Source organism: Chaetodon auriga, chromosome 4 (assembly GCF_051107435.1).
Source record: "Chaetodon auriga isolate fChaAug3 chromosome 4, fChaAug3.hap1, whole genome shotgun sequence".
NCBI classification, from domain to species: domain Eukaryota; kingdom Metazoa; phylum Chordata; class Actinopteri; order Chaetodontiformes; family Chaetodontidae; genus Chaetodon; species Chaetodon auriga.
The window spans coordinates 3,535,149-3,548,442 of record NC_135077.1 but is presented as its reverse complement, the minus strand read 5'-3'; the positions used below and the strand labels follow the sequence as shown (position 1 = coordinate 3,548,442).

Below are 13,294 nucleotides of genomic sequence, written 5' to 3'. Positions count from 1 at the left end.
AATCAGTGACCATTTTCTCGTCCGTTTCCCCTCCATGTCCGACTATGAGAATGAGTTTGTTCTGGTCATTTCTGCCCCAGAGGTTTTCCAGATGGCTGTATGTGTTCAACTCTAACCCCTCTGGCTTCACTTTAGCATGGTGCAGCGGTGCCACGCACACAGACGTCTCTTTTGACGGCACTTCCTGTCAGTGTTTATGCTGTCGTCGCTGTTCTTGTCGTTGATGTTGATGTTGTGGGCTGTCCATTGCACCTTGATCTTAAAGCTGTGTGGTTTGCAAAGCATGCTGGGTGGAGTGGCTACACAAAAGGCATGGCCGGCGAGACGTCACTAAGACACGGTTGCTGACGATATCCGCTTCTGTCACAGCATGTAGGATCTTTCTTTTTTCTTTGTTTTTTTTTGGTTTTCCTGCACCTTTTGTATCACCAACATCACTTCTTCCATGATCATGATGAGTGGCCATTTTTGGTTTATGGTTGTGTTTATGACTGGAAGGAAAGCTAATAGCCTCTCAGTTATTTTCCCTCTGAAAAAATGTGCTTGCTGGTGTCTGTAAGTTGCATGGATGGATCATGAGGTCAGATGTCGTCTTGGGAGTTTTTCACTCTTTCAGTTAATATTACGTGGGTGCCTCTGGGTAGCAGTTTTTCTTCTGTTTGATGTGTAAAGAGACAGATGCATGATGGGGGCATTTTCAGGGGCCAGTTTTTTTGGGAATGAGACTGCTGTGAGAAGTGTGGTGTCATTTCTGACGCTTCAAAAAGCTGACTGTTTAATTTCAGACGTGCGAGATGGATGGTAACAAAAAAAAAAAAAAAAAAATGTTTTGTTTACACACACACTTGCATCCACCACTCCTGAAAAAGAACACCAGATCTCATGGAAGTGCATTTTGTTGTGACATCTTTTTTTTTCTTTTTTTTTTCTTTTTTTGATTTGTCAGCATGAGCTCGGATTTTAGTTGCAAATGGCCTTGGAGATCAAACACACCATGCTTTCGCCATTTGCTCTGGCACTTGATTTTAAAATCACGCTTTCCCTTTTTTTTTTTTTTTTTTTTTTTTCCACTTCTACTCGCTACTAAAGCTCCTCTGCATGGTCTCGAATGTCCTGCACTCCTCTCTGTCGCTGTGCGTGTGGGTGTGCAGAATTAGAAATACGGAGGGCGGAGAGAGAATGAACATGTGAAGAGAATGCAATAGATAGCTGTCGTTCCCTCTCCTTTCCTTTTTTTTTCATTTTAGGTTCTCCTCCATCTCTCTCCACTCTTTTTCACCAGGCCAGTCTGTTTGTCTGTCCGTCTGTCTGTCTCTCCCAGTTTGTGTGTCCCCATATGCACCTGCATTTCTGCTGTCCGTCCCTCCCCCATATCTCTGTCCATTTCCCCGTCCTGTGATGTAGTCAGGTAGCTCAGAACGAGTTTCCGTTTGATTTTGAGTCTTTTTTTTGTCAGTTCTTTGAGTGTAATCTGGGCAGTAATAACAGCTAGTCTCCACCGTAGACGTTAATTTCTCACATTTCCTTTTTGTTTGCTCCTTTATCAACCTTTATGATCTGTGTTTGTAGCGGGGTTTAACCAGTACAGGCTAGGTTGTTGTCAAATGGCTGATACTTGTAGGTGACACGTGACCTGTTACATCACTTCCTCTCTACCACAGGGTGGGGGTTGCTTTTCATTACCTCGTTTTGGTTATGTTTTCTTTTTTTTTTTTCTTTTTTTGGGTTCATCATTTCTTTCTTACATATATTTTCTCTATTTCCCTGATGATTTTTGTATGTTGTTGTTGTTGTCAGTCTCCACGGTAACTGCTCGCGTGTCCTCACGCCGTTTCCCTGGCAACGGTAAGTTGTGTACACATGGCATCATCTTTGAATGACCCCTCCCCCCACCCCATCCGTCCAAAAAATTTAAATAAAATGCACCCAACACCCAAATGAAGGACTCCTTTTACTGAGGGGAGCTTGATTGATTGATCGATTGATTGACAGAACCCGATTGGCTAATCCTGTGATTGATTGGGGAGGTGGTGAATGAAACGATTACGAGATTAGCCATTGACCGCATGGCATTATAAAGGCCACTTGTATAACTGAATGTACTGCATCTATCTGCAAGTGCAACAACTATGACTACCACTTCTTATGCATTCATTCCAATCACCTCTCTAACTGCATTCAGCATTTAATTCCAGAGCTGTATCCTGCATGGTTTACTCTCTTTCTCGTCATCTGTATGACGTCATGTAGTACTATTATGTCATCTCTCTGTGTCATGTGTCAGCCAATAGCTGCATTTTTGCACCTTAGTGGGACAGCATGCTGAAGCATGAGTGCTATGTTAGCTTTACTGGAGGAGAGGATAATAGTTGTCTGTGTATCATGGTGTACTGTAGTACTTGATTATCACTTTCTGCACCACTTTTTAGACCGCACACAGTTGTAGAGGTATGGTTGTTTAGACTTCAACATTCAAATTAAAGACATGTGAATGTGGATGCATAGTGTGCGCCCCCAAAGAGGATGCAAGCTTATTCTACTTAAAAGCAAAACTGCTCTTCATGTGTCATTTGTGCACGTTGAGCGTTTGAGCCTTTTTAAGAAAGCAAAAAAAAGCTGTCATGAAACGATGAGTAGACCCCCAGCAAACTGAAGCAAACGTAAAACTTGTGCCACTGGTAAAGTAATGGCAGCTTTTCTTTTTCCTGATTTCTGTTAAGAGGTGTTTTACTTTTTGATCAGTTTGGTTCTGGATGGTGTGTGTTGGTGGTTGTGTGCTTTCGAGGTCTTTCTAGTGTGCGACACTGATCTGGAATGCCTGGCAGTGTTTCACAACCATGGTTTGATTTGATTTTTCATTTATATTTAATTTCTTTTGAGGAATGATATTTGCATCCCCCATCCTCTCTGTCTTCATATCTACCCATCTCTCTCTCTCTCTCTCTCTCTCTCTCTGTATTCGCTCTTGCTCTATTCATCATTTCTCCATTGTTGCTCATGTACAGTTAGACCCAATGTAGGCCAACGGTCAGATGTATTTTGTATGTGTGCATCGCATCTTGTTGTTTCTGTTTGTTCATTAGAGGAATTGCACATTTGGATGGATTGTTCACTCTCTCTGCCTCTCTCTCCTCCACATCATGTATGTGTTTTTCTGTGTCTTTTCATGTGGACTGGCTCCTCCTCCTGCATCCCTCGATATTTCTGTCTTTCCTTTGTCGTTCTCTCTCCCTCCCCGTCTTCCTTTTTCTGTATGATGTGTATTTGATTGGGAGGGCTGCCAACCTTTTTTGATTGGTCTCTTGCTGCATCTGATGCTTGCTGATTGGCTAGTTTTGCTCACCTCTGGTGATGTGATGCGCTCTTGATTGGCTGCGTGTAATTTGTGTATGAACTCTTCGATTGATGTTTTTTGCATTGTGTTCAACTGATGAATCTGCCGCTTAATTCACCTTCTTTTTCCCTCCTTTTTTTCAAAGGTAGCAAAATAATGGTCTTGGATTTCTTTTTGAATGCTTTTGTTCTGAAATATTTTGTTGTTTTCTTTGTTCTGTGTGCCAATGGTTGCGTTGTTTGTGTGCAAAACTGCCTGACTACTCACCAGGATCCTTGTTTTCAATGTCTTTCTCCTTCAAAAGAAGCGCATGCATCAAATACCATCGCTGCTCATCAACAGAATTAACCTCTTAAGAAAGAAACAGTTGAAAGTATGATGACGCCTCACACTTAAAGCTTAATATGAAAACACCGCCATGTACGTAGAGTATCTCCCTCATGTGTCACTCAATATATTCAGTTTAAGAAGGCTTAAAACACAAACTGTGATGTGATTGGATTCCTCACTGCTTGTTTACACGTTAAACTGGACTGACTCAGCCACTGACCACTTTTTCCGATGTCCAGGTCAATAATGCCACAGCCAGAGTGATGACAAACAAGAAGATGACGACCCCTTACTCTAACGGAGAGGGTCTTGCAACTCTGCCATATGGTAATGCACTTTGAACAACAGCCCTTTGTTTGACATGACAAAATTCATATCAGTGAATACATGCAAGTACTGGCTTCCACCTCTGATTATGTCTCATTATTGGTGACATTTTTGCAGAACTATATATAAAATATACTACATTCCCCTGATATCCATTCCTCTGTAATACATCGTATCTGCCAAAATGAAAGAAAAGCAAATGTTTTTAATTACTGATTTCTTTGAGTCATTATATTTGGACAGTATAATATTTTAAAACGATGACATCATACGTCCTTAGTCCAAAAAGGCTGGGACACTGTGTAAAATAATAGTATCATGATTGGGTATGAAAGCAAGCGAGGATGGAGGGAGGTTCACCACTTTGTGAAAGGATGTCACTGCACGGGCTCAGGAACACTTTGGAACACTTTGTTTGCAAAGTATTTCATTCTGTTTTTATTAAGTTTTACACAGCGTCCCAACTTCTTCGGAATCGGGGTTGTTTATCACAATTTGTCACATTTTTACGAAACTACACGTAACATACAACGTTCGCCTGATACCTGTTACACTGTGATTTTTTTTTTTTTCATGGAAACATTATTTTTGGATGATAGAACTTTGTCAGACAATAACATTATATATTTATCATCATGGTGATGTGACTCCACTAAAAATCAATAATATGATAGCATTCAATTGTCCTGTCCTGTGTCACTGCTAACAGATGACTTTCCTGTCACATTCTGCTTTAAATATACGTTATTTCTGTTGACCACAGCTGGATGGAAGTTGAGTCCCATGGTCGGAGCCATGTACAGTCCTGAGCTCTACACAGGTATGACAACAAGGAGAAGATTTATACTGGAAAAGACAGATGGAGACAAGATACAGAAATAACACTGTGTTCATATCAGTGACGCCGTTCTTTCCTCCTCCTCTCTCTCAGTGCCGGGGTTTCCGTACCCAGCAGCAGCAGCAGCTGCCTCCACTGCTGCGACCTTTCGCGGCGCTCATCTCCGGGGTCGCGCCCGGCCTGTCTACAGCGCAGTCAGGGCAGCCGTGCCACAACCTGCCATCCCTGCCTACCCGGGGTAAACACACACGCATAAATAACCACTGATAACCAGTAAACCTCTAGTGACGATAAAAGCTAGACATAATGTTAAATGCATGTCTTCACCTGGTTAAAGATAGTACTGGATTATTGTGCATGCTGCGTGTGTGTGAATATATTTTCATTGAGATATTGACATTGATAGTTTGCTGAGTGGAAATACCATTTCCTTGTACTTCACTGTGGTAATATGATACATCAGGATCAAATTGAGTAGTAGTTTCTTGAAAAGTTTGTCTCCGTGGCTGAAGTAACGGTAGTATCACTCTGAAGTCAGTGCATTTGTACACAAAGAGGTGGTATTTTGTCTTGCATGTTGCACGGTGTGTAATAATCTCACCCCTGTTTCTCTTCTCTCTTTCACAATCTGTTTGGCACCGTTTCCTCACCTCTCTCTCCCTCAATCGTCACTCTTGTTTGTTGTTTTCTGCAATGCCCACATGGTGGCGCATCACACCATCTTTTTGTTTTGTTTGGTTCGGTTTGGTTTGGCCTCTCCACCACCGCTCCTCTTCTTCCTTTCCTCTCTCGTCTCTCTCTCTCAGTGTGATGGCCTATCAGGATGGCTTTTACGGTGCAGCTGATCTCTATGTAAGTATACCTCTCTCTGCTCTACTGCCTCGCTCCTCACCTACGTTTCCCCCTCTTGCCTGTGGGTTTTCAAGTGTGAAACGGCAAAGACCAAACCCATAGAGACGTGTACTTTTGGGTGTTTTGATTCCTCACATCTTAGACATTTTATGTTCTGCCTTTATCTTAAATGATCTTATTTTTAATTATTACAGATAAATGAAGATGTAACACTTGAAATGTTCCTTTAATAATCCGTACAAATATAAAAATAGCACTCAGCAGGCTAGCGCACACACACACACTTTCATCAAAGTTTTCATTCATGAGTAGACTCCTCTATGGTTTGTCTCTGTGCATTTGTGAGTTAGTTTGTACCAATGTGATTATGAGTGTGTGTCAGTGTGTGTATGTGTGTGAGTGTGTGTGACCAGGTTGACAATAGCTGTTTCTGTTCTCTCTGTAGACTAGTGTTTCAGGACATTAGTGGCAGATTGCCCCAGGTAGGGTTTACACACTCTGTGTGAGAGCCAGTGTGCATCCTCCTCGTCTCCAATGACTGCGTGCTGCTAGACATTATTGACCATCTGAGATTGAAATGCCTTCTCTGTCTTCTTCTACTAACTCACTGGATTCTGACATGGGTGGAGTTGCGGAAGGGGGAGAAAAGAATTAAGTTGAAATTTGAATTCATGAAGCAAATGCTCCATAAAAATTCCATTCACACGATATCTACAGAGTAGACGGGGGCACATTTTAGGGTAGATTAGGTGCAGTATTGAAGGTCAGCACTTACACGGTGAGCCACTTTCTTTGAAAAGGTTTGCACTTGTCTATTCCACATTTTCATCACACACTTTCATGCCAAAATTAGTAAATCATGTGAAAAGAATTTTAACGGGGTCAATTCAGGTAAAACGGCAGATGATGCCATTTTTCAAGGCCGGCCATGTTGTCATTCATTCAACCCGAAACTTTCTATCGTACCCAAACTTTACACATCAGTGAGAAATCTAATGTGTCAGCAAGCTGCATCGCGATTCCTGAAATAAGAAACCGTACACGCACAGTAAATACATATGACATGAATAATGGCAGCAGACTCACCCAGTCGTCTGAGGGATGTAGGACAGTTTCCATCAGCGGTTAATTCAGACCCCTTCCAGGAATCTCCCTATCTGTTTCACTTGTGGCATGCTAACTGAATCAATGTCGGCATGCAGACATACTTACAAGGCTGACTCCTCCCCCAGTCACCCCCTTTCTCCTCTCTGTCTGTAAACCCCCTTTTTTGTGTCATTCTTTATTTCACCTCCTCTCGCTCTGCTCATTCTTTCCTTCCTCAGTCGATAATTGAAGCCTTTTGTGTTCGTAAATCACCTCCAAAGTGTCTTCGAGCACTTGCTTTTTCTCTCTCCTTTATTATTGTTCCACTCTATCCTTTCTCTTCCTCTGCTCTTCCTCTTCCTCACCTGTTTTCTACATAACCTCCTCTCTCTTTTCATCCCTCTGTGCGTGTCATCCTTCCTCTTCCTCCTCTCCTCTTTCCCACCTCCCCCAGTCCAGCCTTCCTCCCATAGCAGCAACTGTGTGGTCCTGAATGCGGGGACTTGGTCGTGACTGATCTTTTAGGGTAGAATGCAGCGGTGTGTGTTTCTTTTTTTTGTTTTTATTCCATAGGGATGTTTGGCCTAAAACACTGTACGTTCTGAGTTTGGGAAAGCATGCTGTGTCTGTCAGTGATTGGTTGCTGGCCACATGAGTGTGATGTGTGTGTGTGTGTGCCCTGTTTTAATCTGACTGGCTGACTGTCCTCTTACACCTGTAGTTTTTGTGTCTGTCCATCAGCTGTCCATGCAAACATAAATAATGACACAATCATCTTGCCACCCCTTCCCCTTTCTTTAACTGTGTGTTTTGGGCAGGGGAACCGGGGTGGGGCACAGTTACGGGTATGAACTCTCTCTCCCTCCATGACCAACTCGCAGTGGGGAAGATAACGCACTTATATGCTGCACAAGGAAACGCTGCAAAACAGTAAAACACATCATGTGCAGTTCGAGCTGTTTTCTCCACATTCGTCATGGAGGGAGAGACCCACACAGAGCCTGAGCTACATCCTTGTGAATGCTGTACTGCACCAGATTAGCCAGTTTTGCTGACTGTCTGCTTGTTAATCTTTCGCTCTCTTCTCAGCAGTTTTTCTCACAATATAACCCTTTAGATTCACTGCTAGTCTCTATTAGTGTGTGGAGGAAACACAGCAAGCCTTTTAACAAGAATTTACTCCTGTTTCTGTTTCATCCCACCTCTTCCTCCCTTCCATCTTCCTCCTCTGCTCCCCTCCCTCTCGCTTTCCTCCATCTCTCTCCTCTTCGTCGGCTCATCGCAGGGCGGCTATGCAGCGTATCGTTACGCCCAGCCGGCTGCGGTAGCGACTCCTGCAGCGGCGGCGGCTGCAGCGGCGGCTTACAGTGACAGGTGAGTGAGCTCTCCAGCAGTAGTGGAGGAAGGATGCAGATCTTTTACTAAAGTAAAAGCACTAATACTACACTGTAAAAATACGCTGTTGTAAGTTGAAGTCCTGCATCAAAAATCTTACTAAAGTAAAAGTAGTAAGTATAATCAGGAAAATGTACTTCAGGTATTAAAAGTGGAAGTACTTGATGCAGAAAAAGCAGCAAATCCTGACGTTTGTGAAGCTGGAACCAAAGTACCTTAAATTTATACTGAAGTACAATACTTGATCAAATGTACTTAGTTACATTCCACCACTGCTGTTCAGCACATGTTGAAGTCTCCTCTGACGCGTCTTGAGATGTTTGCTGCTTGCTTGCAGCACCGTCCTCTGTCACAATGTCGTCAAGCAACTTTATTTAAAAAGGCAAGGTTTAGAAACCAGCTGCATTAGAACAAGCAGCACAGATAAAGGACGCGCACGGGGACATCCGAGCCCAAATGAAACAGAACATGACTAATCGCACCATATGGTGACTGAAAGAACAAGATATCAAGTTGTGTGGATCAGGAGTTTGGAGTTTCATTCCGACACAAATCATAGAGCAGGAAGTGAGTTTTGAAAAACAACCACTCCTCTTCCTCCTACAGTTACAGCGTGTGAGTCACCTTGAGCTGAGTTTCTTCTTTAACTTCTTACTTGATGCCTCATATTTTATTTCTGATAGCTACGGACGAGTTTACACGGCAGACCCCTACCATGCTGCACTCGCCCCAGCTGCCTATGGTGTTGGAGCCATGGTAAGTCATTCAAAGCATACGGAATATTCTGTATTTTTATTATTTGTCAACAATTCCCAAATGTTTATAGATGCTGATTATTATGTATTAAGCGCAGTGAGTGTTTACACCTCTAAGACTGGTAAACAGGGCTAGTCTAGCACGTTATTGCGGCTGCAGCCAGCATGGTTTATGTGAAAATACACAATATCACCAGACTGATCAGTTCAAGAAAAACTCATTTTCAAAAGATTTGATCCACTAAATGTTTGCATTTTGTTGTTTCCCAGGCCACACTGTACAGGGGAGGCTACAGTAGATTTGCCCCTTACTAAAGACACTACATTTCCCAGGAGCTCCTCTCTTCCATTGAATTACTCTGTAAGAGCTCCCTCTGTTGTCGTGGAGGTGGACTGCACCCAGTTTTAAAGTGTGGAGTCGACCACATCAAAGATATTTCAGATCCCACCCCCAAGCAGTCCCACGTTTTCTTATATACGCTACTACAGAAATAGAGGAATGCTGTATTAAAGACTGACGGATGGCCTTTACGTTAAAAAAGAAGAAAAATAAAATAAAGACTTAAAATGGCCACCTTCCCTATTGCACGGCTGTATTATAGTCTCCCTTCGTATTCCCTCGACACTCAGCAGCACAAGACTCGGGATGGAGCCCAGATGTTCTTCCAAAGGCTGTATGTGGATAACTGACATTTAATTAGCTGTCAACCATGTGTGAGAAAGATCGGAGTGCTGTGTGACCTGCACACGCTCAACATTTAAGGAAACAGAGGAGGAAAACAAGCAATCGGAGTGTCCAAAACACGGTCGGAGCAGTGAGAAGCAGGAAGGTGCTTTGAAAGAAAAGCACCTAAAATGTTTTGAACCGGAATGACGAGTCACTAAAATGAGAAAAAGAACGCCCGCTGATGGATTTTTATAATTCCTCCTTAGCGTGGGTGGATAGCAGTGAGAGAGGATTTCCATTCTTGCTGTGTTCTGGTAGAGGGAGACTGAACACGGCAGCGCGGAGAGACGGTGTGATGGTTTATAACACTACAGAAATCACGTCCGAAAGCTGAAGGAGGGAGGGTTATTAGAGCTGTTCCTTACCTCAAGATTTCTTAGTATGTGGAAATGGTGAACCTTTAAACTTAAAATTGTTATGATATGCAAAGAAATTAGTTTAGAGAAAAAAAATTACCAAATTATTATTATTGTAATTATTCACATTATTATTCTTATTAAACCATTATTTTGTTTGGCTCAGCAGCCGCTGCTGCCATGGGAACAGTGAACTTTGGGGTTAAAAATCAGAAAATGAGCATCTGTACGACAAATATTCATGTTCTGACTATGTGACACAGCTATAGTCTTCTTATGCACAGGATTTCACCAACACTAGACACTACAAAAAGTACGACACTACACTTAAAATGTTTTCTTCTGGAATTGATTTTAGCTTTAGATTCAGACTAAATCATCCACCCACAACCCTGAGGTTCAAGTACTTGTTAATCCTTTAATGTGGAGATTTATTATTTGGATTTTCCCCTCATGCTCCATCTTTTATAGAGCGAAGTCCAACATTGAATGAGTCTTCCTGAAACATACTGTACCTGTCAAAAGTCTGGACACACCGTCTCATCCAATGTTTTTTCTTTCTATTTATTTTTTACTACTTTGGACATTAATACTGAAGACATCACAACTATGAAAGAACACATGCATTTATGTGGAAACGAATATCTTTTGCATTTTATGTTCTAGTATTAGTAGTAATTGCTGACAGCATTGGACACCATACATGTTTGTTTAATGCGCAAAAAGCATGAAGCGTATCTTAAAGAGACGTAATCATCCGGGTCTTAGAAAATTGCTACGTTCCGCCTTCAGTCTCTGGGCGGGTCGGTTGGCATTCCTTCAGCCAGCTCCATGAGGCAGTCACCTGGAATGGATTTCCAACAATCTAGAAGGAGTTCCCATACATGCTGAGCATTCGTTGGCTGCTTTTCCATCATTCTGCAGTCCAGCTCGTCCCTAACCATCTCAGTTGGGTTCAGGTTGGGTGATTGTGGAGGCCAGGTCATCTGATGCAGCACTCCATCACTCTGCTTCTCGGTCAGAAAGCCTGGAGGTGATGTCAGTGTCAGAAACCTTAAATATGGACTCATCAGACCGAAGTACAGACTTCCACTGGTTTAATGCCCATTCCTTTAGTTTGTTGGCCTCCCTCCATAGTTTCTTTGCAGCAGTCCGACCATGAAGGCCTGATTCACACAGTCTCCTCCAGTTGATGTTGAGACGTGTCTGCTAGTTTATGTGGACTCTAATGTGACGTGTCATTTATTGGTGGTTTCTGAGGTTGGTAACTGAGATGAACTTCTCTGCAGCAGAGGTAACTAAGTCTTCCTGTCTCGGGTTGGTCCTCGTGACAGCCTTTTGCGACTGCACTTGAAGATGCATTCAAAGTCCTAGAAATTTTCTGGATTGACCGATCTTCATGTCTTTAAGTAATGAAGGACTGTCATTTCAGTTTCAGCAACAGAATCGATTGTTTGCCAGTGACTCCCAAAACAACGCATAGGTATGACTGTTGGAGACTGCCAGCGACAGGCGTACTGGACAAACACGTGGTTAATGCTGTGAAACGGGTGCAGTCTGGGCAGGACTGGGCAACAAAGCTAATGTACTTGGTTAGTTTTAGGCATCAAATCCACTTGGCTGTTTAGGTTTGGGTTAAAATAAGTTTGTTATTCACGTACGTTAACATACGTTCATAATGTACGTTGAAATAAGTCGACCTTTACTTTTGGTTTCTCATGGGACGTGAACAGCAGTCTCCTGGGTAAACGTCTTGTGTCTGATCCATCCATCCGTGTTGACCTCCTCCGTATGTGGACACTGTCTCTCTTTATACTTCATCCCCTGAGATTAGCTGAAATGCCGAGCTGTTGTCAGGTTTGACAGCCAAGTGGCCGGTAGACGTTTAAACAGTGACGGGCAGATGGAAGATGAAGTCTTGGCCTGGATGTCCCCGAAACTGGCTACTGTATCGACTGTAAAATATAAAACGCTTTGCTTCGTTTAATACTTTCCGTTCGTGTTATTTCACACCTCTGATGTCTCCAACACTATTGTGCAATGCAGAAAATGAAAACTAAAGGAAAAGCATTGAGTGAGAAGGTGTGTCCAAACCTTCGACTGGTACTGTAGTTGGTTATTTTGTTTGCGTTGCTGGAAGCAGCAATTACTGAGCAAGAGATTCTGTCAGTGAGTTAATAGAAAATATTTAAATGCAAAACACCTTACTATTGTGCATATTTCTTTAATGTTGTATTCTATATTTCAAAAACGTGGCTTTTTTTGGCTTTTGTTTTTGTTCCAAAGATTTGTAGAAAGCACATTTTTCTGCTGTATGTATAAATATATTATCTTTGTTAATGTTATGATCATAATCCTTGATAATCCTATTGCTGTCTTTATTTAGTTCTTTTTTTTCCATCTTCGTCATTTTTATATCCGTACGTGTTGGTCCTTCATTCAGGTGCAAGTTAAATTTCAAGTTTTTTGTTTTTCCTTTCTTTCTCTGGACTAAAGATCTTGAGCCGAGAGCGTACCTGGATGGTGACATACTAAAGGTGTGCATGTAACACTACCCAACTTTTGTCCTCTGAGTTCAATATTTAGTCGATTCAGGCTGCTGCTTTATTTGTCTTTGTTTTGTTTGGGGTTTATCATAGGATCCGCTAGCATGACATCGGATTATATTTCAAAACGTACAAAAATGGCTGAATTTTTTCCCCCTTTTTTATGTCCGTATTTTAGGGATGTCTCGTGACTGAGACATTCAGAATGAATGAACATACTGTAGGTCTGTTTAACATTGGTTACAACCAACTTCCTTTCTTTCTGTTTTTTGTTTTTCTCCATTACATTTCAGTGACTAAATCTGTCAGCTTGGCCGCTGCGGTCGCTTCAGGTTTGTTTGAAGATATCCAGTAAAATGTCTAAAAGTGTTATCTCATCCAGAAGCAGGTTAATATTCCAACATGGTTTCAAACAAAATGTCATTGTGGGATATGATCTAAGTTGTGTGTTAAATGGGGCACTTGTGTTTTTCTTTCCCCTAAATACTAATTTCAAAGCTATTGTTGTGTTTTTTTTAAATGATCACACTTGGAAAAACATGCAGGTCAATAAGATGTTTTTTTCTATTAAATGTGCTGCTGTTGGATTTTCTCATTTAACATTTCTTTTCAAATATCTCAAAGTTACTATAGAATGTGTTCTGGATGAAATGGGGGTTAAAAAAAAAAAAAAAAAAAGAAACCTAGCCAAAGATGCTAACCAACAGTCCCCAGCACGTTTTGGTTCCCAACTTGTGCTACACGAAAT

General features: G+C 41.9%; 1 protein-coding gene across 4 annotated transcripts in view; it reads left to right on the top strand.

Annotated features, from left to right (window-relative positions):
• rbfox2 (RNA binding fox-1 homolog 2) overlaps positions 1–13,228 on the top strand; it is a 37,760-nt gene extending 24,532 nt beyond the window's left edge. For all 4 annotated transcript variants that reach the window (XM_076728233.1, XM_076728232.1, XM_076728234.1 and 1 more), the window contains 7 exons: positions 3,904–3,991; positions 4,755–4,811; positions 4,923–5,067; positions 5,636–5,681; positions 8,053–8,141; positions 8,846–8,918; positions 9,188–13,228. In XM_076728233.1, the coding sequence (XP_076584348.1) occupies positions 3,904–3,991; positions 4,755–4,811; positions 4,923–5,067; positions 5,636–5,681; positions 8,053–8,141; positions 8,846–8,918; positions 9,188–9,232 (543 nt within the window). In that variant the 3' untranslated portion in view covers positions 9,233–13,228. The remainder of the gene's footprint in view (positions 1–3,903; positions 3,992–4,754; positions 4,812–4,922; positions 5,068–5,635; positions 5,682–8,052; positions 8,142–8,845; positions 8,919–9,187) is intronic.
• The last annotated feature ends 66 nt before the right edge of the window (positions 13,229–13,294 follow it).